Genomic DNA, 13,046 nt, shown 5'->3' with positions numbered 1-13,046 from the left:
GTATGCTAAAGTCCATAGATAATTCGCTCTCTTGCGCACGCAAAGGTTTTAATAGTTATTTCTTGCAATGTAAGGTGAGCTTGTAGTTCTGCTATTGCCAAATGTTTGGTTATTAAGAACATGCCGGTATAGGGTTCATGTGGTTAAATAAGTTCAAAATGTGTTGTCAAATTCAATACTATATTGTATTTACCGAGTAAAAAAAAACATTTATTTTTCAGAATGATACACATGAATCAAAGCATTAAAACAGGATGACTTTAACAACAGAGGAAAAGCCAAATAGGAGTTACATTATACGATCAGCATGAATATTACCTTCGTAAAAGTGCTTTGTATAAGAATGACTTGTTTATAAAACTATATATATATATATATATAAAAAAAAAAAAGAAGGTATATACACATACGTTTAGGGTCTCAATACATACATTTCCCGTTCTCTTAACCCATTCTGACCGGGCACCCATTTTGGTGTCAGCATCATGTCGTGCTTTAGCTATTTAAAAATAGCAGATCTACAAGCTCATATCGCGCCACCAAGTGGCGCGATACGAGCTTGTAGGTCTGCTATTTTTTGAAAAATCGAAGAACGACTGACATTTTTAGAATCTGATCTCGGGTCAGAATGGGTTCGTCAGACCAGTGTGTGTCCCAGTGGAAACCTCGTATGAATCTGATCTCAGGTCAGAATGGGTTAAACAGGATTCTTCCGCACGTCGATCAATACATTGTTTGAGATTAGTGGTCCAATGTTCAGGCTGGATCGGCGAGACTCTCTCCGGGACTTAACCAGGGGAAGTGACGTGACTCCTCCTCCTCCTCCTCCGCCGCCGCCGCCCCAGGGCGGTGCCGTCGTTGTGGTTTGAACCACGCGGTTGACGGGGGGAGAAATCTCCCCCGGTGGCGCCGCGTGGAGCCGCAGCTCCTCCATAACCCCGGGGGTCTCCTCCGTGGGGAGAGAGGAGCGCCTCCAGGTGGACGGGAGGGGGGTGTTCACCATGGACTTGGGGAGAGGCCCTGCTCCTCCTCCTCCTCGGCCCTCCTCCCCCGCCGGGCCTCGGCTCAGCTTCTCCAGGCCGCCGCCACCGTCAGATACCAGCCCTGGAAACAAACAGGAACAACACGCTATAGGGACTGGGGAGACTGACCTGAGATCAGATTCTAATAATGTCTTCTACATCCTGACAGTTTTCTGAAAAAGCTATGTTTCCGTGTCAGTCGTTCTTCGATCTTTCAAAAATTGCAGATCTACAAGTTCATAGCGCGCCACTCGGTGGCGCGCTATGAACTTGTAGATCTGCTATTTTTCAATAGCTAAAGCATGAGGTAATGCTAACACCAAAAGGGGTTCTCGCCCCAAAATGGGTTAACATGCAAGTTTAGTATAGACCAGTGGGTTCCTTGAGGGGATTCCAGGTGGTCCCCAGCTAAATGATGGGAGAGTTGGTAACCAAATGGACCCTTATTTTACACAAATGGACCCTTACAAATATTCGACATATTATTCAATTGTGTAGACTTCTTGTAAATTAAGTAATCGTAAATTAAGTAATCCCAAAACCAAATGGACCTGTTTAATTTTACGCTCTCAAGAGTTAAACTATTGTTAAACATCAGCATTACTTACTACTTATTACTCAAAACCCACCTCTTCAAGGTAGCCTTCCCCAGCTGAGCTCTGGTTAAGATGTCCCTTGCTTAGCCTTTCATGTTTTTAATCTAGCACCGACATTTTACTTGCCTTTTTGTTTTTATTTTTGTTTCTTGAATTAAAGTCGTTCCTACTGTTTTATGTAAAGCGCTTTGGGTACTTAGAAAAGCGCTATATAAATCTGAGCTATTATTATTATTCATTATTACTTAAGATGATTAATTAGAATTAGATGATGTTTGCCTATGTTTATGTTTATCAACGTTTGCCTATTATCTCACCTATGGTACCACATCAATGCAGCATGGAATTGTGCCAAAAATCGCATGCAATCCAACAACAAAATATAATAAATAAAAGTTTTGGGTCCGAGAGGCTCATCAAATGGTGGTCCGTGGACTCTGTGGCTCAAATGCTGAATAAATAATTGTCCTTGATATGAAAAGGGCCACTGGTATAGGCAGACACCACACACACCACACTTACCTTTGGCATGTTCTTTTGGCTGGGTGACTGAACCACAAAGCTCCTTCAGTTTGCTGCTCAGCTCTAGGTTGGATGTTTTGTAGTGGTTCAGTTCCTTACTGAGGTTGTGGATCCATCCCTCATAATGTCTCTGCCTTCCTGCAAGACCCTCGTCCATTTGCTCTGTGAGGAGAGAGAGAGAACATATCAGACCCTCGTCCATTTGCTCTGTGAGGAGAGAGAGAACATATCAGACCCTCGTCCATTTGCTCTGTGAGGAGAGAGAGAGAACATATCAGACCCTCGTCCATTTGCTCTGTGAGGAGAGAGAGAGAACATATCAGACCCTCGTCCATTTGCTCTGTGAGGAGAGAGAGAGAACATATCAGACCCTCGTCCATTTGCTCTGTGAGGAGAGAGAGAGAACATATCAGACCCTCGTCCATTTGCTCTGTGAGGAGAGAGAGAGAACATATCAGACCCTCGTCCATTTGCTCTGTGAGGAGAGAGAGAGAACATATCAGACCCTCGTCCATTTGCTCTGTGAGGAGAGAGAGAGAACATATCAGACCCTCGTCCATTTGCTCTGTGAGGAGAGAGAGAGAACATATCAGACCCTCGTCCATTTGCTCTGTGAGGAGAAAGAGAACATATCAGACCCTCGTCCATTTGCTCTGTGAGGAGAGAGAGAGAACATATCAGACCCTCGTCCATTTGCTCTGTGAGGAGAGAGAGAGAACATATCAGACCCTCGTCCATTTGCTCTGTGAGGAGAGAGAGAGAACATATCAGACCCTCGTCCATTTGCTCTGTGAGGAGAGAGAGAACATATCAGACCCTCGTCCATTTGCTCTGTGAGGAGAGAGAGAGAACATATCAGACCCTCGTCCATTTGCTCTGTGAGGAGAGAGAGAGAACATATCAGACCCTCGTCCATTTGCTCTGTGAGGAGAGAGAGAGAACATATCAGACCCTCGTCCATTTGCTCTGTGAGGAGAGAGAGAGAACATATCAGACCCTCGTCCATTTGCTCTGCGAGGAGAGACACAGTCCCAGCATTAAACACTTACAAACTGGTAAAAAAAATAAAATAAGAGAAGAAGCGCTTCGTGGGTCCTTTATGTAGAAAACTGCAGACAGGTGCTCTTTGGAGAGGGTTTCAATAATACAGGAAAAGTCCTATACCTTTGAATCAGTAAAGATCACAGTGAAAGGAGGTGGCAAACTTTAAAGATGATCCAAGGCAGCTCTGGGCAGTTGAGGTAGAAAAATAATTTATTTCATTGTATTAAAAAACAAGGGTTAAAGAACGACCAAGGCGTTTTGGCCTGGGGCCCCAGTTGACCCTGATGAAGGCCCCAGTTGACCCTGATGAAGGTCCCAGTTGACCCTGATGAAGGTCCCAGGTGACACTGATGAAGGCCCCAGTTGACCCTGATGAAGGCCCCAGTTGACCCTGATGAAGGCCCCAGTTGACCCTGATGAAGGCCCCAGTTGACCCTGATGAAGGCCCCAGTTGACCCTGATGAAGGCCCCAGTTGACCCTGATGAAGGTCCCAGTTGACCCTGATGAAGGCCCCAGTTGACCCTGATGAAGAGGAGCTGCCTTGGAGGGTCTTTAAAGCTTGCCACCTTCTTCCTTCCACTGTGATATTCACTGATTACTGCAGATAGTGATACCCACCCCGACATTGTTGCAGTAACAGCTGTACGCTCCGTTCATGCTCCTTCTGCTGCTGCGTGAGTCGTCGATCCGTGTCCAGCGTGGTCCGATCCAGGGCGTTCTCCAGCCACTCCACCAGCCTCTGCTGCTCCTCCGCCCGCATCTCCAGGTCCGCTAAGGCCAGCTGGAGTTTACGCTCCTCCTCGCGAAGAGTCACCACCTGCAGTCCACAACACGCACGTTAAAGGTGTAGGGAAACGGAAATGGTTATCAATTTATTTTGAAGTTTCAACATGAAACACCGGTCTGAAGTTTCTGAACCAATCAGAGCGACGCATCCCTTCAGGCGATGGGACGGTAGCTAGGGACGGTATTTATGCTATGCGCAACAGCGTGGTATGTGTTTGTTTATAAATCAGATGGTTGGCCAGCACAACCAGTTTACTGTTATGTGGCTTATTTCTACCCTATAATGTTTTCAGATACATATTTTAGCGTGATGATTAAGTTGAAACCGAGTAATACACTGTCTGGATGTTATCTTGAATGGAAATAAAAACGGAGTATTCTGTAATCAGTAGCAGCTGTGTTGGACGGATGCGCAAATATGGGGAATTAAACGGGTGAGCTTCATTTTTATTGGCTTTTGTCGATGTGTAACTCAACACGTCATCACACAGCACGTTTTCGTTTTAATAAATAAATACAATCGTTTTTATGGACCTTTGATATAAAAACACACAGAAATGAGAATTTTCCCATTTTTTTGGCATCCATTGTTAGGTATGCCCATATGATGACCACGGATATGATCTAAAAGTGTGAAAAACGTCTTTTTCATTTCACTACACCTTTAACATAAGCATATATAATCACTCTGAGCTCTAATGACAGTGGTTCTCAACCACTCCGGTGGGCGTCCCCAAATGATTTTGGGGGGGTCCAGCCCAATAAGAGCGCCCCTCAATAAGAGCTGGATTACTGTGTCAAAAGTAACAAAACCTTGGCCAAATTGCCAAATGTTAGCTAAGAAAGAGGCAGAAATTGTGAAAATAGTCAGATTTTCTATTCTCACAATATTTATTTGTGGAACCGAGTCAACTTCCAAGAGTTTGTCAGGGCGGTGTGGGGTCCCCAGTTTAAATATTATTTTGGGGGTCCGCGGCCTGAAAGCTCAATGAGACTATAGCATTTTGAAAACCTGAAAGATTTTACACCTGCACTAACCCTAACCCAACATGAAATAAAGGGACTTAAATTGGAGGCCTCTCTCCAGGAACTATTATAAATGAACGCGCACACGCACACGCACATGCACAGGCTCCCCAGTTCCCACATATGTGGCCCTGAGCGGATGCAATAAAAAGCATAATTTGATTAATCTCCAAAACAGACAAAGCGCACAGACCTTGTCAAAGTACTTGCACAGCAGAGCTCTGGTCTCGGAGGCAGATAAATAACTGAGCTTGGCCATGAGGTTCATCTCCCACTGGGAGAGCATGCTGGCGGAGGCCCTCAGCTGTCTCTGCCTCTGAGTGATGGCCTCGTTCTTGTACTCGATGGCCGCGTCCAAAGCCTCGATCGCCTCGTCCAACTGGAACAGGGTCCGCTCCTCCTGGAGAGACGGATGGGGCAACAACAAACATTAGTTACATCGCCATCACCCGCCACACACACAGTTACATCATCCACCTTTCTCCCTCTGAACGCCAGAATAGACAAAGCCTACCGTTACCTGGAAACAGAGGTCACAGCCTTTACAGTCTCGCGTAGCCAGGCGACTATTCCACAATCTCACGAATGCACCTCCCGAAACCCGAGCGAGGCAACTGTCATCTTGGTGACGTAAGTTACAATATACACACTTTTTGGGAGTGTGTTTTTAAATACCGTACTTAACAGTTTGACTGTTTTTTACGATTAACCCGCATTTTAATCAACCCCCCTTCACTGCCGAGATTGTTGTATTACCTTTAGAGCATACGCTGAATTATTTGGGCTTTTAATCCGCGAAAATCCATCAAAAAAAGCTCCCGTGGTTTGTTATGATCTGTGTGTAGCATCCACCATCTTGGTGCACCCGGAAGACGCACACAAGATTGGTTTCAATGAGGCGTTGCACCCAATGCATTTCCATTGGCCTCAATTTCCCAGAAGCCCTAGCAGCCCACAGCATGTGACGATTTCCGGTTTCGTCATCACAGCGAAGGCATCCAGTCTCATACTCCGCGACGAAGACGGATTTTCTTTTGATTCATTACATTACGGCGGATTAAACACATAAAACAAAAGGCGGGTATGTCCGATACGGCAGCGACATTAACCTGGAGTAATCCATTCCCGGCACGGAAACTGTTAAAATAAATTGCAAGCATTAGTTTTGCATGAAAAACACTCCTTGGGCTAAAAACGACCATAAATAAATCATAAATAAAGAGACCATAGATAGCACATTTTAGGCACATTTGGGCAAGTGGCTATGGCCATATTTAGCCCAACCAAGGAGTGTTTTTCATGCAAAACTAATGCTTGGAATGGGTTCAGAATCATGAATTTGACATGTCACAATTGTCACACGGTACTTGAAGCATAATGAAAATGTGAAATGTTTGCCTTATATAGATTTTCAATGACACCCCAACGTTAAAATGTTATTTGGATCACCCTAAGGATCATAACAAACCTTGAACGATTACTATTGCAATTTATTTTGGACCACACCCCTTTTTTTAGCTTAGATTGACTGGCCTATTAGTAAACAATCGGGAGAATCGGGGGCTGTTAGAGAGCACGGAGCAGTGCGGACACAGTGCCATTTAGGTTTCATTCTGTTGCTCTGACCTCCGGGGAGAGCAGGTTTCCCTGCCGCAGCTTGTCGTCCAGCTCCACCCTCTGTTTGAGCAGCGTGTCCTTCTCCGTCCGCAGGTTGTTGATCTCTTGTCGGACCTGCTGCGAGTCCTGAGCGCTGCTGCTGCGGAGGAGGCCGTTCCTCTCGCTCAGCTCCCGCTCCAGAGACTCGATACGCCCAGACAGGGTCACCAGGTCCTTACTGAGGGCCTGCAGGCAGGGGGAGGGGCGCCAGGAGCACGTCATGAAGTGGCTCTAAGCACACATAACAAACAACTCTTCCTACTTCCTCCAATAGACTCTATGCACACAGAACAACTCTTCCTACTTCCTCTAATAGACTCTATGCACACAGAGCAACTCTTCCTACTTCCTCTAATAGACTCTATGCACACAGAGCAACTCTTCCTACTTCCTCTAATAGACTCTATGAAGACAGAACAACTCTTCCTACTTCCTCTAATAGACTCTATGCACACAGAACAACTCTTCCTACTTCCTCCAATAGACTCTATGCACACAGAACAACTCTTCCTACTTCCTCTAATAGACACAGGCATTGACCATATGAATATGGAGGGCGTAACGAAGCCCTTTTTTCGATTTGACACATTAATGATTATTAATGAATTTATTAGTCAATTACAAATGCACCCGGGCGCAGTACCCCCCACGGCCACAAGGGGAGGCAAATATATCACAACTGAGAGCCCAGTGACCAGCTCATGAACAAACACTATTTATATATAAAATACATTAGAGTCAATGAGAGCTCAGTGACCAGCTCATGAACAAACACTATTTCTGAATGACTGAGATCTTTTGTAAAGTAATTGCTATTGGAAAATAACAGAAGACACATAACAAATTATTGTCTGCTGTGTTGCTTTTCGATGTGTACACTGTGTAATTTTATAGAGGTATCTAAAAAGTATGTTTCTGAACGTGCCAAGTATCGCGAGACTGTCCACCGTTTCCTGTCTGGCAGCCAAATCTCGCGATACCCCCGGAATCCGAAGCGATACCTGCTGCTGCTAAAATAAAATGTACTGTGCACTCTGTGCACATCGAAAAGCAAGTGATTAGAAAATAAACTGTGATGTGTCTTCTTTTATATGCCTGAACCGATTATATGACACAGTTCTCAATGGTTCATAAATAATGTTTGATATAAGCTGGTCCAGCTTGCTCCATTCACTGCTTTGTATTCATGTAACTTCCGGTGCGAGATTTGGCTCACGTGACCATGACACTTCCTTCTCTAAGCTTCCTGGCCGCTTCCCTACTTCCTTCATCGGTTACCGATGATACATTTAGTGTACAGTTATTTTCAAACTTTTGGTTGTACGGGTCTGAGTTACAGGCCCGTACGGGGCCATTTGGAACCCACTCAAGGACACCTTGAGACCCACTGGTGTATCAGTGTTTCGAGTGAGCCAAAATTCACAATAGCAGCACCCTGACTCTGTTTGACCAGAATGGAACAGAGCCTTCATTAGTATCATCGGTAACACCTGTGAAGGAAGTAGAGAAGGGGCCCAAGTTCTTTCCAAAATGGCGTGTACTGTATGCATAGAGCACATTGATACTCAAACATTTCCACTGCGAATGAAAGGCGCACGTGTGTGTGTGTGTTTACCTGGCTGGAGCGGAGTCTTTTGGTCTCCAGTCCACTGCGTTCTTGCAGCAGAGCCTCCTTCTTGGCCAGGATCTCCTCTCTTTTAGTGAGCTCTCCTTCCAGGTCCTCCAGTCCTCTCCGCTGTTCCAGAACCTTCTCCATCTCCTCATCCAACCAGCGCTTCTGCTCCTCGATCTTCTACTCAAGAGTTAACGCATGCATGGCGCGCGCGCGCACACACACACACACACACACACACACACACACGCACGCACACACACAGAAAATATGAGCACAACCAGACAAACACCGTTATACAGTGCTGCTCAGAAGTCACTTTCCAGGTTCTTGACCCACCTGTTGCTCCTCTAATGACATGACCGAGCCGTTACTGCCACTGCGTCTCTGTTTTTGGAAGGCAGCGATCTCCTCTGTCTTTATACGCAGTATTTTCTGTTGCTGCTCATTCTTTATCTCCAGTTCCTAAAGGGAGAGATGGTATGGTGGAGAGGGGATGACAATTAATTGATTAAAACTGCCATATAGTGGAAAGATTTCCATGGAATCAATACCAGTCATTGAGACTTTTAGGCTGGTTTTGCATTTTTCGTTGCTGTCGAGGTAGAAATCTTGTATCAGGTACAGTAAATAACACCGCCACCCTGCTGCACTGAAGGCAGCGCCACCAGAAGGCTGGTTGTCCTCCCTAATGTTGCGTTCACACAGGCAGACGCAACGACGCAGTCTACCATTCATTGTCAATGGAAGCCAGCGACGTGACGATGCAATGACGCAATGATGCGTGTAGCTGCTCCAAATGATACTCCCATTGGTCTTTGCATCTGCCCGTGTGAACGCACCATTAACCCATTCTGGGAACCCCCTTTTGGTGTTAGCATTATGTTATGCTTTAGCTATTGAAAAATAGCAGATCTACAAGCTCATAGCGCGCCACCGAGTGGCGCGCTACGAGCTTGTAGGTCTGCTATTTTTGAAAAATCGAAGAACGACCGACATAGAAAACATAGCTTTTTCAGAAAACTGTCAGGATGTAGAAGACATTTTTTAGAATCTGATCTCAGGTCAGAATGGGTTAACCCATTCTGAACGGGAACCCATTTTGGTGTTGGCATCATGTCGTGCTTTAGCTATTGAAAAATAGCAGATCTACAAGCTCATATGGCGCGATATGAGCTTGTAGGTCTGCTATTTTTGAAAAAAATCGAAGAACGACTGACATTTTTTTAATCTGATCTCAGGTCAGAATGGGTTAATCAGACCAGTGTGTTGTCCAGTGGAAACCTCGTATGAATCTGATCTCGGGTCAGAATGGGTTAAGCGCTGTGGGTGTCGAGGCCACGTCACACCTTGACTCTGTGCGTCCTGCGCTGCATCTCGGTCTCCAGGCGGCGCTTCTGCTGGCTCTCCTGACGCAGCCGTCGCTGCAGCTGCTCCTGCTGCTGCCGCATGCTCTGCACGCTGCGCTCCAGCTCCGTCACCCGCCGCTCGCTCAGCGCAGGCAGGGAGGCCAGACGGGCCGTGTCCCTCTGGCGCTGGCTGAGGACCTGAGAACGCGCAGTCACAACATGCACGTCGCCATTCAGATAAGAACAAGCAATCACGTGCTCAGATATGATACCAAGAACCAATCAACATGCACGTTGCCGTTCAGATATGATACCCAAACCAATCAACATGCACGTTGCCGTTCAGATATGATACCAAGAACCAATCAACATGCACGTTGCCGTTCAGATATGATACCCAAACCAATCAACATCCACGTTGCCATTCAGATATGATGCCCAAACCAATCAACATGCACGTTGCCATTCAGATATGATACCCAAACCAATCAACATGCACGTTGCCATTCAGATATGATACCCAAACCAATCAACATGCACGTTGCCATTCAGATATGATACCCAAACCAATCAACATGCACGTTGCCATTCAGATATGATGCCCAAACCACATTTCTTGGTTTTCCCTGAATAATAAAGACATTTGTGGAATGGACAAAACTATTTGAATATTCAAGTCATGCAACTTCAAAAGATTTATACACATACTTCCCACAGATTACAATCATCCACAGAGATGTTGAAAAAAAGTACAACAATGTGCAAACACAAGCAGCAAGATTTGTGAGCTGCAAGCCTGTGATAGAAGCATATCAAAATCAAATGGAACACAACCACCCTAAAGACTAACCATTGTGGTGTATTCCTGCATCGAGTGATCTCGGTACATAGAAATTGATTTATTGGAGATTCTGACTTTCAATTGTACATAACATTTAATTTTTATTGTACTGTTCAATTTGTGCCAATATGCCAATAAAGCCCTTTTGAGTTGAATTGCCAAGAGTCGAACCTGAACTTTGCTCTGAGCGGCAGCGATCTTCCTGCGACACTCCTGCGCTCTGGTCCTGTCCGTAGCGCTGGCCTCCCGTTGTTCCGTCCTCTCCAGATCCTGCAGCTGTCTCTGAGCTTCCTGCAACTCCTGCCGCGCCTGAGCAGCTTCCGCCTCCAGGGCAGAGATCTTATGGCTGTACTGCCTGTTCAGAGCTTGCGCATCTTTACCTTTAGTGACACACGTACGTACACACACACACACACACACACACACACGTTTCTTAACCCATTCTGACCTGAGATCAGATTAAAAAAATGTCTATTACATCCTGACAGTTTCATTATTAACCCATTCTGACCTGAGATCAGATTTAAAAAATGTCAGTCGTTCTTCGATTTTTCAAAAATAGCAGACCTACAAGCTCGTAGCGCGCCACTCGGTGGCGCGCTATGAGCTTGTAGATCTGCTATTTTTCAATAGCTAAAGCATAATATGATGCCAACACCAAAATGGGTTCAGAATGGGTTAAAATCTCTTTGCCAGAAATAGCCGTGTTGCGAACTTGTGATGCAACGTCGCGGATTTTCTATTTTTGGCAAATGTCTCCCCCCCCCCCCCCCGCCCCCCCGGAGTGGAGATGCAGGCAGGGGTTCAAGTGGTTACGAGGTTCGTACTGTACCTGTCTTGACCAGCTCCTTGATGAGTTCCTCCTTCATGCGGATGGTGACAGACAGCTCTCTGATCTTCTGTTGGGCCTGGAGAAGACCCGATTCCGAGCACCCCTCAAAACCCTTCAGACTATCACGTACGGTGTACGAGTCCCCTGCATTGGAGTAGGCTGCGGAGAAGAGAGATGTGAAAGAGCGTTGTATTGTGGACTGGAATGTGGACTTGAAGCCTTGTTGCGTTTCTTTCATGTTATATAATAAAGCATGTTCTTATTGTCTCGGATCTACAATAGCAAAGGCAAATTTGTCCATTGGGACGATAATGTTTCTATTCTATCCTATTTAACAAAAGAAAAACTATATTATCTGCATGCCTTCTACACTACATGATCTTCCGTATTTTTTGTCTCCACCAGGCCGAAGGCATGGGGGGAGAGTATGTTTTGCACTCCGTCCGTCCGTGTGTCCGTCCGTGTGTGTGTGTGTGTGTCCGTGAGCAGCTAATCTCGGCCACCGTTAACCCGGTCGATGCCAAATTTTGCACACACACTCCCTGGATGCCAACGATGAACCTCTGCCTCAAACTTTCCAGAACGGCCTGTTATAGCGCCACCAGGAGGCCGCTTTGTGCAAAACAAGTTTTTGCACAGTACACCTACAGATTTGGTCCAAACATCACGCAAATTGGTACACAGTCTCTCTAGAGCCATTCAACCAAACCGGTCTTTCAGATTTCTCAGACTCCATCCTGATTGGTTAAGATTGGCTTCCAAGTTCACAGGAGTGCTCAGTTTCAAGCAAAATGCTGCAAATCATGAACACATCGCGTGATTTCCGTGAAATTGTGCACGCACATTCCCACTAGGCCGAGGAAGAAATGCCACATGAACAATTTCAACTCAGCCTCAAGGTGGCGCTATAACTGGCCCAAAAGTGTTTTACCTCTAACTGCATGGATCTGTGGATAACTTTGTATGCCAACTCCCTAGAGGCCAAGGAAAAACCTTTGCCTGGAATTTTTCACATCTGCTCTTTATAGCGCCACCAGGAGGCAAACACATTTTCTATTATTACTCCTTCAGATTTTATCCAAATTTCACGCAAATCGGTACACATGATCTCCATAGTCATGTGATCAAGACAGGTTTGTTTGATTTCTCATATTCCATCCTGATTGGCCACGATTGGCTCCTACAGTTTTCAGGAGTAGCCCGCTTTGTACAAATCGCCACAACTCCTCAACGCAGCGTCCGATTGCGATGAAACTGTGCACGCATATTCCCACTAGGCTGAGGAAGAAATCCTGGTGGAGACCTGTGCCCAGAAGGGCACTTTTTCTAGTTTTAACTGTTTAAGAAGTTAGTTACTTAATCACCTAAGATGTTAAACTGGTGAAAATGTCCCCCAACACTTTGAATAAGTACTCCATGTACGTACGGTATGTGTTTTGTCACTCGCACCCACTCATCTGCCCTGTTGAGCTACTAACTCCACAGCAGACCCAGGAATAAACCAGGAATAAACAGTTACATTATGCTGTTGCTCCTGCTTTCATTGTAAAACGCTAACAACCACCCTCAAAATACACAAAAACAAAATACACCACTGCTAATACAAAACGAGTGAAATTGAAGACATTTTGTCAACGGCCTACACTCCCTAGAGGAGCAAATGGCTTAAGTCAAGTACCGTAAGTCAAAGTTAATAGAAAAGTAGCCAAATAGAAACAACCTGAGCTGCCTAGTTTTAAAAGGGATGAGATGGTTTTGT

The 13,046-nt window shown here is 45.5% G+C and overlaps 1 protein-coding gene across 2 annotated transcripts in view; it reads right to left on the bottom strand.

Annotated features, from left to right (window-relative positions):
* Window positions 1-697: 697 nt before the first annotated feature.
* Window positions 698-13,046, bottom strand: part of kif7 (kinesin family member 7) — a gene marked incomplete at its 3' end in the record, with an annotated part of 30,903 nt that continues 18,554 nt past the window's right edge. For both annotated transcript variants that reach the window (XM_083758958.1, XM_083758957.1), the window contains exons 11-20: window positions 11,288-11,446; window positions 10,627-10,835; window positions 9,615-9,812; window positions 8,605-8,730; window positions 8,269-8,445; window positions 6,624-6,839; window positions 5,191-5,397; window positions 3,804-4,002; window positions 2,141-2,302; window positions 698-1,104 (exon numbers count right to left, since the gene is read on the bottom strand). In XM_083758958.1, coding sequence (XP_083615084.1) covers window positions 698-1,104; window positions 2,141-2,302; window positions 3,804-4,002; window positions 5,191-5,397; window positions 6,624-6,839; window positions 8,269-8,445; window positions 8,605-8,730; window positions 9,615-9,812; window positions 10,627-10,835; window positions 11,288-11,446 — 2,060 coding nt within the window. The remainder of the gene's footprint in view (window positions 1,105-2,140; window positions 2,303-3,803; window positions 4,003-5,190; window positions 5,398-6,623; window positions 6,840-8,268; window positions 8,446-8,604; window positions 8,731-9,614; window positions 9,813-10,626; window positions 10,836-11,287; window positions 11,447-13,046) is intronic.

The sequence above is a fragment of the Protomyctophum parallelum genome (genome assembly GCF_964188405.1).
Source record: "Protomyctophum parallelum genome assembly, chromosome: 2".
Lineage (NCBI taxonomy): Eukaryota > Metazoa > Chordata > Actinopteri > Myctophiformes > Myctophidae > Protomyctophum > Protomyctophum parallelum.
Note: the sequence above shows the minus strand (reverse complement) of the source record. Positions and strands in the feature narration are given on the sequence as shown.